This window comes from Physeter macrocephalus, chromosome 11 (genome assembly GCF_002837175.3).
Source record: "Physeter macrocephalus isolate SW-GA chromosome 11, ASM283717v5, whole genome shotgun sequence".
Taxonomy (NCBI): domain Eukaryota; kingdom Metazoa; phylum Chordata; class Mammalia; order Artiodactyla; family Physeteridae; genus Physeter; species Physeter macrocephalus.
In genome coordinates, this window is record NC_041224.1 from 107,619,028 (window position 1) to 107,636,557 (window position 17,530).

At 61.2% G+C, this 17,530-nt stretch overlaps 1 protein-coding gene across 1 annotated transcript; it reads right to left on the bottom strand.

The window, feature by feature from the left end:
- Positions 1–371: 371 nt before the first annotated feature.
- On the bottom strand, positions 372–17,113 carry CARMIL3 (capping protein regulator and myosin 1 linker 3). Its single transcript, XM_028495625.1, has 40 exons — positions 17,074–17,113; positions 15,519–15,613; positions 15,157–15,207; positions 14,993–15,052; positions 14,792–14,907; positions 14,490–14,587; positions 14,190–14,260; positions 14,013–14,086; positions 13,701–13,776; positions 13,532–13,620; positions 12,990–13,084; positions 12,676–12,762; positions 12,356–12,465; positions 12,139–12,216; positions 11,502–11,578; positions 11,318–11,422; positions 11,154–11,223; positions 10,634–10,715; positions 10,409–10,505; positions 10,205–10,259; positions 9,952–10,124; positions 9,641–9,709; positions 9,324–9,417; positions 9,137–9,235; positions 8,574–8,702; positions 8,263–8,376; positions 7,636–7,811; positions 6,754–6,841; positions 6,475–6,612; positions 6,132–6,195; positions 5,806–6,014; positions 5,308–5,408; positions 4,371–4,686; positions 3,907–4,035; positions 2,860–2,926; positions 2,659–2,748; positions 1,083–1,213; positions 823–997; positions 541–651; positions 372–417 (listed from the first exon to the last, which is right to left on the bottom strand). The coding sequence occupies exons 1-40, from the start codon at positions 17,111–17,113 to the stop codon at positions 392–394; spliced, it is 4,125 nt and encodes a 1,374-aa protein (XP_028351426.1). The 3' UTR covers positions 372–391.
- Positions 17,114–17,530: the final 417 nt, after the last annotated feature.

Here is a 17,530-nt window from a genome sequence, read left to right on the forward strand (position 1 = left end):
CCCACTGTGGGGCTTGAGGGAAGGGGAGCAGCTGGTGGGGAATGGGAGCAGAGAACGGGGAAAACAGCAGAGACTTGGGCAGGCGGTGATTTTGGTTTTTTTATTCTATACAAGTGGAGAGAGAGCCCCTGGGGACAGAGGGACAGATCTGCCCTCCCAGGTGAGGAGACACCCCCCACCCCCCAGGTCTGCAGAGCAAGCAGAGCCTCTCTCTCCAGGTTGCTCCCTCCCTTCCTGTCCCCCACATCCTGTCCCCCAGGCCTCATCCTGCTGTACTGCGCCTGGGGGACAGGGGCTGGCAGAAGGGCCTGGAGGTGCGGGGATGGGTGGGGGTCTGAGTCCTTGTGAGGCACATGTCGAGAGGAGGGCTGGGGGGGTGCTGCAGCGGCTGTCACCCTGTTCCTGGCTCGCTGGCTCCTGCTGGGGGAAATCCAGGGAGTCCTGTTTCCCAGGCAGGGAGAGCCAGCCACGCCATGTGGGTGGCCTCGTCACATGGATGGGTAGGAAGGGGGACCACCCTCTAGCCCACCCCTCTGGCACCTGTGGGGTCAGGGGGCTGTCTTCTATCAGGCTCCAGCTTGTCACAGGACTGTGCCCGCCGTGTCCTCTTGGGCTTCAGGGGGGCAGTCCGGCGGCCCAGATCTGGGGGCCCTGAAATGACAGTCAAGGCAGGCCTGGCCCATGAGTGGGGCTCACAGGCTGCGCACTCATCCAGGCTATGACTTCTGGCTGTCTGTCACTCATCCTGTGCCCAGGAAGGGACCCGATGTGGGCAGCAAGGCCCCAGAGGTGCCCCACACCCCCTTTAGCCAGGTGGCAGACCTTGGACCTCAGGCTCCTCTTGGTCCTGCTGGGAACCCAGCCTCAGTCGGGGTTTGTTCATTCCTGGGGCCGCACCCCCAGTCTCAGCCTCCTCCCTGCCCCCTGGCTCCTGGGGGAGCCGGCGGCCCCTGTGCACAGCCACCGGCTTGGGGGGCCGCAGAGCTAAAGGAGGGTCCTGCAGCCGGCACAGAAGGAAGATGCTCAGTCAGTTAGTTTGTCCTTCTGCCTCCTCAAAGTGCCCTCCCCGCCGCCTTGCTGGCTCTCACCTTGGCATTCCTGGCAGGAACCGCCCTCTCTGGGAATAGGGGGCCCTCCTTCTCCTCCTCCCCATCTTGGGATGCTGGGCTGGGGCTCTGGCAGCTGTGGTTGGGGGCGGGGGCGCTCTCCTCAGCTGGGGGATGGGAAGAGAGAAGAAACTGCAGGAAAAGACATTCTTGCACAGCCCTCCCTGTCCCTTGTCCCTGTGAAGCCCTGGAGGCCAGGACCTTCCCCTCCAAGCCCATTTGCTCCCATGTCTCTGCCTCGGATGTCCCCTTCTGCTCTCACGGTCCCCAGGATCCTCCGGAGCCTGTCACCTCTGCGGGGGGCTCTGGCTGACCCTCTTGAAGAGCAGGGACAGAGCCAGGGCCCGCAGCCTGCTGGATCCACAGGCATGGCTGCCCATCCAGGGCTGCAGTGCCCCGGCGCCCTGCCAAGGCTGCAACCTGGCACTCCTAGAACTCTCTGCCAGTCTGATTTAGATGGTGAGTCTGGAGGAGAGGTGCCTGGCACCCTCACCATTCCCCCCCTACCCTGCCTCCATAGCTTTAGGCACCCCGGATCCAAGGATGCGCCACGTGTTTGGGGTTGTCTGTGTGTGTATCTGTGAGGTGCGGTGAGGAAGCCCAGGAGGGTGCTGGCGGTTAGGGTGTGCGCAGGGAGCACCCGACAATCACCGTCTCCTAAATGAAGGATGGAGCCCCTCTTCCGGTGTCTTAACTAGTCTGTGTGTGGGATGGGATCATCAGCGAAGATGACCCCGGCGCTGGGTCGGCCTTGGAGGGCGGGGCGGGAGCACAGGCACTGCCAAGCCTCGGGCCAGCCTGGCTCTGCACGGCGCCCTTATGCCCTAGCCCTGGGGTGGGAGTGGAGGAGGGAAGGGAGTGTCAACCTCTCCAGGGAGATTTGTCCCTGTCACTGTTGCTGGAGGGTCACATTCCAGACCTGGGGGAACTGAGGCCGATACCGAGCTGACCGGCTTTCCTTAAGCTGCTCCCTAAGTGAAAGGTGCTCTGAACCCAGCAGAAGGGAGGTGTCATACTATGATTCCCCCGCCCTTTATTCTGGAAGGTGAATAACCTGGGTGTTAAGTGCTGGCTGACTGAGCCAGCACTTAACACACAGGGTGTCTGACCTCCGAGGCAGGGGGCTCTTGCCCCTGCTGTGGGGTACCTTTCTGCGTGAGCGGAGGATGGCCTGGTGAACTATTTTTGGGGGAGACTGGAGTGTTGGAGGTGGGCCTGGTATGGCTGGTACTGCCCACCCTTTCCCCAGCTGGGGTGCAGAGAGAGTCCTTCTTTACAGAGGGTGCCGTTCTGCTGATGGCCCCCGCTCTAGAGAATTCCCCGAACCACCCACAAAGTGTTGTTCCTTGTAGGCTAAGCCTGGCAAAGCCACTTCTGTTCCGTGGGACCTTTCTTTGCATTGGGTTGTTTGTTTCTTTTGGATGTAGTTTTGTAGCTATCCTGAAGCATTTGCACAGTGTTGACATTTTACTGCCCCCCCTTAGTTGGCTTCTGTCTCTTTGGACATAACCCGGGCCTTCAGAGCTGCTGCCAGAGAAGAGGCTTTCCATACCTATATGCCACGTGGCCTCTGCTCGGCGCATGGCACTGAAGCTCGGCTTGGTGCTTTGGGGTGGTGGTGGGGGCTTCCAGGCTCCAGGCCCTGGAGTGGAGGGAGGGGATGGGAAAGGGGAAAGGGGAAAGGGGAAAAGGCATGTTAGCAGGGGCCCTGAGAGACGGGGCAAAGGAAGGACGTGAGGGCGATCAATCTCACCTGCGTCGTCCGAGGAGCGCCGTTTCTGCCAAGGCTGGACGCTGCCCTCCAGGTCTGGGCCTGGGCCCTGAAAGGACAGCTGAGTCAGGTCATAAAAAAAGTCCCTTCTGCGTGGGGACTGCAGTTAGCAAGGGGCTTCTGCTCTAGCATCTCATTAGTCCCTAGACATTCAGACTGTTTTCCCCAAAGAGTGGCACTCATACCACCCCTAGGGGCATAAGAAATGGTTTACACGAATGAACATACGGTTATTTTAATATGTGTTTATTTCATGTGTCGTAGAAAAAACATGACTAGTACAACAAGGCTGTGATTCTAAAGATGATAATGCTTAGGTCCAGACTGAGTTTAAAATGGTGAGTTGAGGGATTTCCTGCTGGCTCAGTGGTTGAGAATCCGCCTGCCAATGCAGGGGACACAGGTTTGAGCCCTGGTCCGGGAAGATCCCACATGCCGCAGAGCAACTAAGCCCGTGCGCCACAACTACTGAGCCTGCGCTCTAGAGCCCACGAGCCACAACTACTGAAGCCCACGCGCCTAGAGCCCGTGCTCCGCAAAAAGAGAAGCCACCGCAATGAGAAGCCCGCGCACTGCAACGAAGAGTAGCCCCCGCTCGCCGCAGCTAGAGAAAGCCCGCGCGCAGCAACGAAGACCCAACGCAGCTATAAATAAATAAATAAATAAGTAAATAAATTTATTTTTTTAAAAAAAGGTGAGTTGATTTAAATAAAAATATTATGTAAATAATGCCATGGTATGTGGAGAAGGTGAAAAGCAGTCATAAAGGTGATAATCAAGTCACCAAAATTTGGGAAACAGCTCTAGAGGTAAGTATTTTTAGGGCCACACACTTTATGAGGAAGCAGAGGCTCCAGAGTGACTCGTCCAGGGTTGTGCAGCAAATGTAGGGGCAGAACTGCAGCTGACACCTTCTACTCCAGAGCATCGCTCTCTCCACTGACCTACCAACTGCAGGGCCGTGGGGAGGGGAGGGTGGTATGCGGGGACCCACGGGACCCTCAGTTCGCCTCCCCAGGTTCCGCTCACCTCTCGTTTCCCATCGAAGCTCCAACCCTTGGCTCTTCCCAACCCAGGAAGGGCGACACTGTGGACCCTTGGCTGCTGTGCTGTCCCAGGGGCCTGGTCCCCCTCCCCAGGTTCTGCCCCGTCGGTGCCCTGGAACAAGGTTTTGGGTTTAGAATCAGTTCCCGATGGAGAAGGGGCTCCACAGGCAGCAAGGGAGCAGGGGAGGGCCCCAACCCCTCCGAGCACCCTGCCTGGGGAAGCCCTATCCAGACCCTCTGAGGAGTCCTTCCACTGTCCTTATTTGCATGGTGGACTCCCAGCATGCGCTGGGTCACCAGGCTTAGCCCAAGGAGCCCAGGAGCGAGGAACTGGAATGACAAAGTTCCCGAATCCTAACAGTCTCCCATTAATTGTCTAGGGTGGGGTGCGTGGATGGGCTATGTGTGGGGCAGCAAACCAGGACTCAGCACCCCTGCCTCACTTACCATCTTCCTGCGGAAGGAAGGCCCCCGGCCCCCGCCAAATGCAGGGAGGAGCCTGCTCTCCTCTTCTGGGCTCCAGCAGGGGGAGGAATTATTGCCGAGGCTGGGGGGATCTGGGCTGGGGGGGCTCTCCTGAGTCGGGGGCGGGGGCGGGGGCGGAGGGAGGAGGAGTCCGACGGTGGGGGACCCTGGCCCCCTGTCCCCCTTGAAGCTCCGGGGCCGGCGAAAGTGAAACAAGCCTCGGCGCCTCTTCTTCTGGAGTGGAGGGAGTGGCGGCTCCGAGAGGCCTGGCCGCAGGGTCCTCAGAGTCCGGGGGTAGCTGGGCAGTGTCGGGGTGAGTTAGCGACAAAGTCGTGGGGAGATGCCGAGGTCGTTCAGGGCCCAGGGTGGCGCTGGCGTTAGGCCAGTCCTGACTCTCCGGAACCTCCAGCTGTCCCGTCTCATCTAGTCTTTCCTGCCACTCCATAACCCTTTCCACCTATTCTCAGGGGATTATTTCCTCACCTTCCCTGTCACAACCCTCCAGCAGCCTCTTCCCTCCCAGGCACCACCCGCCCCCACATCTCCTCTCAGCCTCTCCAAGTGACCCAGTTCCTTCTGGAGAGATGCCAGGGAGTCTGTGCAGGACAGTGACAGAACACACCCTCCAGGCCTGGTACCACTAACCGTCACCCCATTCCAGGGCCTGCTATACCCCCCAACTCCAATCCCACTGTGGTGGTTCACTCCGGCCCCATTCTTTTCTGCTGTCCTGAGGGGATTCAGAGAACATGGGAACTAAGGGCTCGGTGCGGAGGAAAGAGAATGTGGGGGAAATCTCCCAGAGAGTCTGGCTTTGGGGCACTGCCATTGGAGAGGCCTCTCTGGGAGATGGGTGGACACGGGAGCCCTCCAGGGCCTCAGGGCCTCCTGAAATTGGGAGTGTGCCTGGGTACCACACCTGGAGCTTTCATCCATAACCCTTCGGCTGAAGAAGTCCTCCAGCCCCTCATCCAGGCGGGTGGCCGTCCCGTTCTCCTGACGGGTCCCAGGTACTGGCACCTGCTGGGAGGAAAGTCCTGTAGGATATACCTTCTGGGTGAGGAAGCCCTCCTCCCATCCACTCAAGGCCTTCCCCTTTGGACTTGGACTTGCCTCTTCTTGGCCCCATGGAAACTTAGACTTCAGGATACCTGGGCATTTCTTAAACTTGGTGGCTCTTGACTCTCTCTCTCACCAAAATGAGAACTGTCACTGTCTAGCAGACAGAGATTTCCTATCTGTGACAAGGCCTAGCTCCATCCAATCCGGATAACTCCTCTTCTGTTCCATGGCCTGCCTGGGCCCCTGCCCGATGCCCCAAGGCTAGTACCTCTGGCACTGGTGTCCTAGAGCTAGAATCTCTGGCTCTGGCACTGCTAAGTGAAGTTGGTCCTCTTGTGAGGCATTAGGGACTCACGCTGGGCCGACCAGGTCCCGGAGGGGTGGTCCTGGGCGGCCGGGGCCTCCCTTGTGTTTGATGCCTTAGTTTGTAGCCATGAGTGGGCAGCTCAGATAGACCTTCCCAGGAGCCACTAGCTGTGGGCTGGCTGCTCCCGAGTCCTGAGAACCAGCCAGGGGGGATCCCCAGGCTCCCCAGCTGGCCTTCCATGTCCTGAGGGCTCCCACCTGTGGGGAGAGCAGCGTTAGAGGGACTAGCAGGAGTGACAGGGAGAAAGCAGGCTGCAGAGGCAGAGATAAAAGAAAGGGAATCAGGGCCATCAGCGCAGAGGCTGGAAGACTCACTAATGAAGGCAGACACCGGCCGGATCTTGCGGCAGCGTTTCTGCTTTTTGATGGCCATGGTGTCCTGCAGAGACGGAGGCATACGGTGGGGCCAGGTGGCAAACCCCAGGAGCCTCACCTGGAGCCTCCCATTCCTCATAAAGCCTTCTCTTTAGAGTCCATCCCGCTTCCCTGTCCTTAGGCGGCTGAGGCAACGGGACAAGGGAAGAGGCTGGGCGGGGGCGGGGCGAGGGGATGAGACCCGGCAAGGGGCAGAGAGTGGAGTCCAGGGAAGTAGAAGGGGACAGCGCTTTGCAGGGTCAGGGGCAGGACCAAGGTTAAGGAGGAGAGTGGGGGTGCTCACGATGTTGGTCCCAAGTTCATCATCTGTGGTCTCGTCATGGTCATGGTTCCGGCCTCGGCCCCGGGAGGACAGATCCTGTCCTTGGCACGGCCCCCCTGGCGGATCTGACAGTGTCTTTAGCTGGGCCAGGTGTCGGGCCTAGGAAAGGACAGGTGTGAACAGGATCCCAAGGAAGCCGCCCACCGCCCAGGACCTTGACGGGGAGGGCTGGTGGGGGGAGATGCGGGTGATGTGGGGTGGAGGACATGTCTGGGCCTGGCTGAGGCTCAGAAGTCTTACCAGGCTCTTGTGGGAGTGGTACAGCTCCTGCAGGATCTCGTCTACTATGGAGTTGGTCAAGTAGGTGACGACTGAGAGCTTCACTTCACTGTGGGCACAGGGGGGTGGCTCAGCTCCTCCTTCCCTGCCCCTGAGCCTCTGCCCCAGCCTTCCCCAGATGCCTGAGGGAGCGGGCCAGCCGCCCTGACCGCCCACGGAGTACACAGCTGCTGTACGAGGCACCTGGGATCCACCACCCAGCTCCACCCACAGCCCTTCCAGCCTAGGGGTGTGTGGAGGGGGAGGGTGGCCGAAGAGGAACTGAGGGGAAGGAGGGGCAGAGGGGCTCTGGGTCCGGCCCCTGGAGCTCCAGTGGAACAGAGCGAGGTAAACTGAGGTGTTGAGTGAATTCTGCCCGTCTCTGCTCTAAGAGCAGGAACCAGCACTTCTTGAGCTTGGCCATTTCACGGGTTTGTGTAATAATTTTCCTTCATTTTAGTGAGAGGTGGCACCCAGACTGGAATGACAGAGAGCTCTAGGGACCATGAAAACTTGGGGGGATGGGCAGCGCAGTCCATGCACCCCTATTCTTTGTCCACACCTCCGAGGAGGCTGTGCTCTGTTTCTAGAGGTCAGTTCCTGGGGGTATGTGCGCGGCTGTGTGTACGTGTACACGTGTGTGCACTGTTAGGACTCCTAAACCCCAGCTCAGCATTTAGACTGCTAGGGCAAAGAAGAGTCAGACCCTAAATAGCAAGGTTGCAGTTGGTTAAAGAGTCATCCCTTGTAATGTAGATTGTGTCATTCATTATTCATTGCTGATGGCTGGCCCCCACCCCCGCAAGTCCCTAAGTGCTCCAGGCCAAGTCCAGCCCCACCTCCAGCCCCAACCCCGCCTCTCACTCCAGCTTGTTCTGAATGTCCTGCCCCGCCTGCTCCAGCAGCGCCCCTCGGATGAAGTTCCGGGGCACAGTGACGCGCTCAGCCACATTGCTCAGCATCTTGTTGTGCCCTTCAGCCACCCGCATGGCCACGGGGCATAACTCTTGCGTTAGGCTGACCATGGACTCCAGGATCACCTAGTACGTGAGAAAAGGAGGCCAGAGCCCCAAGGAGGGCAGGGTCAGGGCTGGCACCACAGTGGAAGAGACTCCAGCCTGTCTATTCCAGCCCCCCGTGGGGAGACTGAGGGGCCGGCCAAGGTCACAGGGCTGGTTAGCAGCAGAGCCTTGGACACTCAGGCTTCCCCACATCCTGGTCAGTGTCCTTTTCATCCTACCACATGGACACATGGACAGGGGAGAGTCAGTCCAAGGATCAGAGTCCAGAGGGAGAGCTCAGAGTTCAGGGGCTAAGGTTGAAACGAGCAGCAAATATCCGAGGCCGGTTCTCTAGCAACGCCTTGGCACAGTGGGAGTGTAGGTGGTCTCAGCTCTGCAACTCCTTCTTGCCCACGGTAATCTTCCCGTGCTGGCCTCGGCCCTCGGCTTAGGGCCTTGGTCAGCACCGGGTTCCCTCCCCAGGACTTGCCTGCAGCTCCTTGTCCACAGCCTTGGACACCTCACTGGCTACTGACTCCAGCCTCTGCCTCACGGGTCCGTCGTTGGCCAGCATGTGGCCCAGCTCATAGAGGCTGGGAAACAGCTGGGGAAGAAAGGGGCTCTGATCAGAAGGTCAGAATCTGGCCTCACTGGGTCCCTGGCCTAGGAGGCCATGAAAACTTGGGGGGATAGGCAGTGCCATCCATGGGCACTCCTGGGCCTGGACACTCCTGGGCTGGCACGCTGGCCTTCCTGGGCTCTCTAGACTGTCAGGGGAGGGTGGGGCTGCGGAGGGCTCACCGCCCGGGAGTTCTTGGCATCCTTGATGAGGTCCCGAGCATAGAGCAGCTCATCCTGCACGGGCTCCAGGGGGCACAGCCTCAGCGCCCGAACCTCCTCTTGTACCCGTCCGCACAGCCGCTGCAGCATCTGCAGCACAGGTGGCAGGAGTGTTAGGGGGGACTCCCGCATCTCCACCTTCCCAGGTGGGCCCCCAGGCACCCCATCTCTGGGCCCCCTTGAGCAGTACTACTGGTGCTGGCACTGACAGGGGTAAGGGTGATGTCTCCCGATGGCCTGTTCCCTCTTCTTCTTGGGATGCCCTCTTGAACGCTCAGTGGAGCTCCCACAGTCCTGAGACCCCTTGTCTGGGACCCCTGCTGTTTGCTCACGTGTTCTCTCATGTTTGGGGACCACATTCTGCACGTCCTGTCTTTTTGCTCTCCCACATGCTCAATCCACTTACGGGCACCACACGATGCCTCTCTCATGACCCCTCCCGCCCCGACCTGCGCTCCATCACGTCAGCCCCGTGCCCTGCGTGCCCCACGTGTGCCCCCTGTGTCTCGGAGGGAAACGTTTACTTGCTCGGCGCTGCTGGTCACCAGGCCCTGCTGCAGCCTGAAAGCCTGTTCCTGCGGGCACGTCTGAGAATGGTTGTTCCTCACCAAGTACCACTGGATCTGGAGATGATGATGGGTGGGTGGGGTGAGGGCCAGGGGATGTGGGCTGGCCCCTGCCCCTCGGGTTCCACCCTGCTCAGGCCGCCACCTTCTGCCAGACGTCCTCGGTACGCTCAGGGGCGCTGCGGTAGGCTTGGGAGATGTCGCTCACGGGGAAGGACATGAAGCGCAGCGTATGGTTGCTGTGGGACAGAGTGGCTCAGCTGGGTGGGATAGAGGCGGGCAGGAGAGGCTCCTGCTCCCCAGACCCCACCTCTTGCTGACCATTTCCCTCTTCTGTGGTCCTTCCTAACATTTCTATGCGAGTAGGTCAGGTGGACTGGGGTGGGGCTGGTGTAGTTCAGGCCTGGTCCGGGTACAGGGAAGCTGGGGGCTAGGATCAGGGCAGGGCCCTGGTCTACTCACCTCTCCAGGGCCCTTGCAATGTCCAGAAAGCCTAGGGCAGATGTATTGTTCCGATCCCATAGGATAGTTCTGGGGAAAGGGTGAGCATCAGCGTATTACCCCTCCCTCGGGGTCTCTCTTAGGGGGAGGGGACACATCCCCCTCGGGAGGCTTCCCTCCTTTCCTGGGTAATGAGGCTGACTCAGAGATGGTCCTGGGACTAAGGGTCTCCTGGAAGCTGGGGTACAGAGCAGCGAGGCAGCAGGGAGGGCATGTATGTGCGTGGGGGAGGGCTGGGGCTCTAGGTGAGAGGGTCCAGGTGTGGGCCCCACCTGAGGGAGGAGTTTATCTGCAGGGCCTTAGAGAGCATCTTGGCCCCGATGTCCTCCATGCCATTGCCGCTCAGATCCACCTTCGCCAGGCAGGTGTTGCTGCCCAGGGCGTTGATGAGGATGCTGGTGCGAAGCTTCAGCCGGGAGTCTGCCACTGACAGTGACTGCAAGGACTGTGGGGGCAAGTGGGGGGTTTAGCCCAGTCCCTGCAGCCCCTGTCACTGCAGGTCCCCTCCCAGGCCCAGGCACTCACACAGTCCTCTTCCTGGATCAGCTGCACCAGCTTGTGGAGGATCTCCTCCAGGGTCCTGCGGGGAGTCGGGGCTCAGAGTAGGAGGGGAGGGGGCTGGGGTCATGTTAGTGGAGCAGCGGAGAGGCGGTCAAGGGTAACACAGTGAGCCACAAGGATAGGCGGATGATGGAGTGAGGGTCTGTGGGTATAGGGAGGGGGCCTCACTTGGCCTTGACATTGAAGTTCTTGCCCAGGAACAGGTGCTTGAGAGACTTGTTCTTGCCAAGTGCGGGCACCAGTGTCAGGAGGTCTGAGTCGAACCCTGGCCAGTAGATGGGAGAGGCCTGGCATTGAGGCCCGAGGCTCACTGGAGTCTCCTTAGGGCTCCTCCCCCGTGCTCTAGGCCCCTGTCCCCACCTGGCCCCCAGGAAGGGAAGTGCCCCCACTCACCATTGTCTGACAGATCCAGGCTGCCCACACAGGTGACAGCCCACAGCTGCTCCTGCAAAGCCTGGGCTCCAGCTGAGCGGAGCTGCAGGGACAGGGTGTGGGTGGAAGACAGGGCACCTTTAATGCTTAGGGATAAGAGGAGTCATGCCAGGATTCAAGGTCCTACCAGGTCTTCTCGGGTGTGAAATCTGGAGGCCCCTTCTCTATCCCAGATCCTTCCCTAGGGCTCTCTCCCCTCCCTTCAGCCAGAAAAATCTCCAGGACGCTGCTCTGGAGACAGCTTGCTCCTGCCATCTGGTGGGAAAGCCTGGTATCTCCCACCCCAAATCGGTCAGCGAGGAGATCCTGGAGACTGAAAATGACCTCTAGAAAGAGGGCCGAAGACCACAGACGGACAGGGGAAAGTGGGGGTGAGGTCAGGGCGGGGGGTCGCTGAGGGGTAGCGCGGAGGCAGGACGGAGCCAGAGCTTGACTTAGGGAAATGAACGGTGGGGTGATGGGTGGGGGACTGAGGGCTCACCTCACAGCTGCTGAGGTCCAGGTGCAGATCGCTGAGGTGACTGTTGAGGGAGAGGCCCTGGAGCAGCGCCCTGTGGGAGGAAGGTCAGCAGGCCCGCCTTTACCCCTCACCCCCTTCTCCCAGGGTTCCCCCTCGGACGCCCCCCAACCCTGCACCCACCCGACCTGAGGGCCTCCAGGGGCAGCCTCGTGGCCGACAGGTTGATGTGGCTCAGAGTGTAGGTGCTGCTGAAGAACTGCTTGAAGGCAGGCGGGGCCTCCCGGCCCTTCCTGCGGAGATGCCTGGGGTCAGCAAGGGAGGGGGTGCCCAGGACTTGCCCCGCCCCTCCCTGCACCCCTGTGCTCCCACCTGTGGGAGCAGCTGTTGCGCGCGAGGTTGAGGTAGGTGAGGTGGGAGCAGCAGCCGTGGAGCAGGGCGCCCAGAAGCTGTGGGGTGGAGACAGGGTGCGTCTCACGGGGCTGGGAGGGCTGCCGGGAGGGGCGACAAGGACTCCCTCCTCCCTCCCCACCAAGGTCCTGGCGCTTCGCCCTCTGCGGTCAGTCTGTGCGAGCCCCGCTGTGCCTGCCCACTTAGCCTCTTCAAGCCTCAGTTTCCCCTCTGTGGCAAGTGAGTCTACTCCCACCTGCCTGGCCCCCAGGGCGTGAGAGGCTCATAGGCAGTGGTTGTGTAAAGCCAGGGCGCCCACAGGCTCGTAAGGTGCCTGGTTCAAGTTAGGGAAGGAGTCCTTTCCTCCGGTGGACTCAGCGCTGCGCTGGGGCTCACGGCTGAGGAATGGATCCGGGCTGGCTTTTAGGCACAGCCAGCACAGCCTTGGCGGCGCACGGATAAAGTGCTGCACAGGTGTGAGCTTTGGCGTTGATTTGTAATTCAGCTGAACCTGAAGCCATCCTGCCAGCTCTGCCCACCTCTGTACTCAAGGAGGCGGTGACCCACCCCAGCCTCCCCAGATCACCACAGGCTGGCTCCCCCGTCACCAACCCCTCACCAAGTCGATGGCGCAGTCAGTCCCCGCCAGGTCCAGGTGCACCAGGGCATTGGGCTGGGCCAGGAAACTGTAGAGGGCCTGGGAAGGAAGGACAGAGGGGTTGCAGGTGAAGGGGTGACAGAACCCCTCCCCTCCCCAGGGCTAAAGGGCAGAGACCCCAGGCCCTGAAGCCCGAGTGGGCCTCTGCAGGGGCTTGAGGCTATATTCGTGGACTCACGTTGGCCTCATCTGTGGCGAGCAGCCCAGGGTTCTTGCTCAGGTCCAGGTATTGAAGGGAGCTGGCAAAGGCCGGGTTGGCCCCGAAGGTCTGGCCCAGCGCCTGGAGCCCTGAGCACAGCGGGCACTGGGCTGGGTTGGCCACCCCCCCCGAACTCTTCCCCTTGCATACAACTCTTCCCCGCCCTCCAAATGTGGCTCCTTTCCCTTCTTTGGTCCCTGGGATGCTGTGTGAGTGTACGGGTACACCTCTGGGACTCGACACCCAGGCAGTGCTGGGGGAGGGTCAGAGTCAGAGGTCAGGGGTCCCGGGGAAAGTACCTCGAGGGGAAATGGCAGTCTTGGACAGGCACAGTTTGGTGAGGCCAGTGGGGAAGCAGAGGAGCTGCTGGCTCAGGCTGAGGAAACCTGGGGAGTGGAGAGAGAAAGGGGCCCACTGAGATATGGGCAGTGGGGGCAGGTGGTGCAGAGTCAGACTGGGCGCTTGAGTAGGATATGGGCCTGGGGTCAAGGATGGCATATTGGGGCAGGGGCTGGCATCAGGTCGGAGAGCCCCTGTTCAGACCGGGTTGGGCTCTGGGCTGGGTTAGGGGTCTGCGTTGTGATGGGGGTTAGGATTCAGGGCTGGGGCTCACCCTTGTCCTCGATGGGGTTGTGGGACAGAGTGAGGGCATGCAGCACACAGCTCCCGTTCTCCCCAAATACCCCGGCCAGCTTCTGGACAAAGTCCCTTCAGGGAAGGGGAGGAAGGATGTGTTTGTCCCAGGCCCTGGGCTTCCCCTCCTCCTCCACCTGCCTGCCTGGCTGGGGCTGCAATGGTCGGAGGCCCCCGCAGGTGGGGAGCAGCTCGGGGCCTGCCAGGGAGCTTGCCGTCACTCCGGAATACCTGGGAAGTTGTGCTGAGACAAAGCCCAGCTTAGGGTCCTCGAGACTGGAGCAGCGCACTCTGCTCGGTGGCTGACGGCAGAAGGGGACGGGGCATGGAGGTACGGGGGAAGGCTGTGGAGCTGGGGGTCAGGAGGCTTAGGCATGGCTTGCTCTGTGCCCTCTTTGGGCCTCTTCTGTACGGTGAGGGGCTGGATGAGATGGTTCAGAGGCCCATATCATGCTCTGAGGTTCTGGGGCCCTAAGACTACATCAAGGGGGTACCACTGCCCAAGGAGGAGGCTGGCCTCACGTCTTAAGCCCGGCGTTGTCCAGCACCAGCTCTTCGAGGCTCCCCGACTTGCTCAGGGTGTGTAGCACCTGTTCTAGCACTTCAGAGCCCTGAGGACAGAAGGGATCATGTGACCAGGAGCCAGAGAGGGCAGTACTCTCCCCTCCCCACTGCCCCTCCTAGACCCTACCAGCCGCAGGTCCTTGCAGTAGAGTTTGGTGAACCATTGGTTGTAGGCCAGGGCTGCCACCATTAGGGCCAAGTCTCTGTGGGGAGATTGAGGGCGGCAGGAAGGCGGTGAGCAGGTGGCTGGGGCCGGGAGGAAGAGACTAGGGCTGGGGTGGTTGGGCTGGGGAAAGCCTAGATGGGTGGAAGGCAGGGGGGGTGGGGGCTGGGAGACAGAGCCGGGGGGCTGTGGGTGGGACCAGAAGGGAGAGCCTAGGAGGGCCAGGGCTGGGCTGGGGCTGGAATGGGGGCTTGAGTCTCTACCCCACCTGCTTACCGGCTCTCCAAGTGGCTGAAATCCAAAAGATTGAACTCCCGGTTATCCTCGGCATGATAGATGGTGTCCACATCCTTGGAGAGGTGGAACTGGCTCACACCTGCTTCCCTCCTCCTCCTCCTCTGCCCCCTTCCTCTGGGTCCCCCCTGCCCGCCTGCCGGTCCCGGCCCAACGCACCCATTGCACCTCCTCACGGCAGTGCAGCCCATTGTAGTCGCACAGGGCAGCGTAGGTCTCGGAGAAGCCACCTGTGGGGCAGGAGACGGGCTGGCTCCCTGAGCGGTAAGGGGGTGGGGAACGGGCTTGGAGTTCAAGGAAAGGTCAAGGTCACTTTATGCACCAGTGTCCTGGGTTCCTGAACCTCTGAGGTCTGGGAGCCGTGGAGTCTCAGGGAAGGCAAAGCCCCGCACACAGAGGACTCTGAGCAAGGGGCAGGGTGGTGTAGGCCCCACTTTCCTCAAGCCTGCCCCTGCTCACCGCAGACACTGTGAGCGGTGGACGTGGAAGTCTCAGAGTTGGGGGACGTGTCTCGGGGCCCCTCTGGGGTGTCTGCATTTCCACGCCGGATTAGACTCCTGGAAAATGAACAAATCCATCCCAAGATGGGTGGAAAGAGGCTCTCAATTCTTACCCTGTTATAGCTTCTGGATCCCCAGGAAAAGCAGGAATAGGGACACAAGAGCTCTTCGCCTTGATGTCTCGGGGGCCCAGGGGAAGGAGGGAGGGAGGAAGGAGGTCTCCTAGTCTGACCCCTGAGAGACTCCTCCTTTGCCACTCACCCAGGGCCAGGGCAGACCTTGGAGAGGGCAGAGCTCACATGTCGTGTCACCTGGTCCACACTCTCAGCTGATGGCAGCCGCATGCTCACCATGCCACGCTCTGTCTCCACTAGGATCTGGGGGACAGGGAGCAGCAGGGCCTCAGATGCGGGCTCCCTCCTCCCGCTGGCCCAGGAGTGGGGCCCAAGCCCTGGCGCTCACCTGGTTCTGACTGAGCGTGTTGAAGGCGCGGATCTCCAGGACATTGAAGGAGCTCTCCACCTGGGGGGAGGGGACACGGGGATGCCCAGCTCATGGTCAGGGCCTGGCTGTCGGGCTCAGAGGGGAGCACGCCAGGTGCTCTCCGGCTCATCGGCCCAACTCACCTTGGCTGGGACTTTAAGGGGGAAAAGGTGGAGGCGCCAGGAGGTCAGGGCCTTCAGAGAGGGGAAAAGAACATCAGCAGCAAATGGCAGCTTCCTGGGCCCTAGTCACCCTGCCCTCTGTTAGCCCCCTCAGCCTGTGTGCACCCCCTGCCAGCTGACCCTCCGCTCTGGAAGTCCCCCCTCTCTCACATGCCCCACTCTAGGCTCCTAGACATCCACCCAGTCCAGCCTCCCCCTGCCCCCAGACTATGTCTCCTCAGCTCTCCCCCCACCTCTGTCTCCCCTGTCCCCCCAGGCTCCTTGCCCTCACCAGCCCAGGTGCTCTTGATCCCCCCTCCCCTCCCCCAGCCCAGTGTCCTCACCAGCACTCGGTCCTCGAACTTCTTGGGCTTCGTCTCCAGCTTGACACGATGTTGTTGGAGCACAGCCGCTTGGCTCAGGCACCTCCGGATGCTGTCTGCAGGTGGGTGGTGGGCTGCTCAGAGCTCCCCTGACCCTGGCCGCCCCCGCAAACCCGAGGCTCTCCAGGGGCAGGGGCAGAGGAGAGGAGAGAGAATCAGAGAGAGACCGACCGAGAAGGACAGGGACCGAGACCTTTCCTTCTTGGGTGACTTTTCTCTTTCTATTAGAAAGGCAGTGGGGTGTGGAGAAAACTCTGGCTCCTGATGTTCCTGAGTCGGGGGACAGTAGCTGAGTGACACCGTGGGAGAGTGTGAAGGATTTTTTCCAACCCGTGCACTCCAGCAGCTGTCAACACATACAGAGTGAGTCAGTGTGTAGGGGTGTGGAGGGTATCCCTTCGGCTGCATTCTAGGTGGTCTGGGTGTGAGTGTCTACCTTTTACTACGCATGTAAAGAAGATGCCAGGGAGCCCGTGTGTGGCATTGGTGGGGATGGCTAAGTGTGAATGAGTATGCTGTGTCTGCAGTTGTGAAAGGGGCACAGAGCCAGCCAGCTCTGGTGTGGGTGGGAGCTGCGGGGTAGGAAGGAGTTAGTGTTTAAATGAGTTCCATACCCATCTGCTGGCGGAATCATCCAGATATCCCAGTGTGTGTGCGTGTGTGTGCGTGCGTGCGTGCGTGTGCGGTTTCTGTAAAGATGTGTGTACACACATCTCATGATTGTGCTTGTGTGCCTGTGGAGCCGGGGGAAATCGCCACGGCGCAGCATGCCTCTGAGTATCCTTGAGCGTCCTGGTCTCTGCGTGGGCTAGCCTGTGTTCCCGCCTCTGGGGGTCAGGGTTGGCAGTGATGGGGGGTCGGGCCTTGGTTTGGTCTGAGTCTGAGAACCAGGCAAACAGGAGAGGCCGTGAGGTGTGGGTGTGGGGTAGAGAGAAGGGGGTCAGGCTGGGAAGCGGGCTGTGGTAGATAAGCTTCAGTAGACCCTGCTCCTGGTTTTAGCTCCAGTCCAGGCCCTTTTCCCTGACTCCCTTCTTTGCCCCACTGGCCGGGGCGCTAGGGGGGCTCTCCAGCCAGTTCCGGGGCCGGGCCCAGAGGAGGGAGGGTGTTGAGGCCAGAGGAGGTCAGGACCTGGGGCAGCTCCCATCACCCGGCAGGGCTGGCCTGGCCCCGCCCGGCGGGGAAACGGGGATTCTCCGGAGGGGACACTGGATGCTTCGCCGAGGGGTGGGCCAGAATCGCTGAGAGTCAGCCCCAGGGAGCGTGAAGGGACTGCGCCTGTCACTGAAGATCGGGACGGGCGGCTCTGGGACACGTAGGTCCTGACTGGGTGAGGCGAGGGGGGCAGCGGAGGATGCTCTGGGACAGCGATGCCCCGAGCTGGGATGCAGGGGCAGGGAGCTGCCTTGGAACCGGATGCATGAGGGGCGGGAGGCACCGGGGTGTACCGCGGGGAGGAACGCACTGGGTCCGGGAGGCTCCCGGACGGGGCGTCCCGGAGACCACCGCAGCCTCGTACCTTGCAGCTCGCGGGTGAGCTCCGCGCTGGACTTGGCCATGGCGGCCGTTGCTGCCGCTGTTGCTGCAGAGGAGCCGCCGTCGCCACCGCCGGGGAGACGCGGCACATGCTAGACCCGGCTCCGGCAGGGCCCCGGCGCTGAGCGCTGCATCAGCCGCTGAGCCCGCTCCTGTGAGGGGCGGCTGCGCGAGCGCTACTCCCCCCCGCCTCGGAGCGCCGGGTCTCCCGCCCCGCCCGGAGAGGTGCCGGACTGAGCATGCGCGCCGCGCCTCCGAGCCGCGTGAGACCCTGAGAGCGCTGGCGCCCACCCCTCCCGCCGCTGTAGCGTGCTACGCCCTGTGCGTGTCGCCTGCAGCCCGGGCCATCTCCCGGAAGGGGGGCAGCGTCCCCACTTTCCGTGTCACTCACTCCTCGGGCACCGTAAGCAGAACCCACTTCTTTTGCTCGTAGGCCTGGG

Bases quoted from the DNA above. Each gene is read 5' to 3' on its own strand.
- CARMIL3 (XM_028495625.1), bottom strand. From the start codon at position 17,113: ATGGCCAAGTCCAGCGCGGAGCTCACCCGCGAGCTGCAAG. The intron at 13,621-13,700 runs GTAGGGTCTAGG...TTCTGTCCTCAG, and splicing joins ACTGCAAGGACCTGCGGCTG to GGCTCTGAAGTGCTAGAACA. The intron at 418-540 runs GTGCCAGAGGGG...TTCCCCCAGCAG, and splicing joins ACAGCCCCCTGACCCCACAG to GAGCCAGCGAGCCAGGAACA.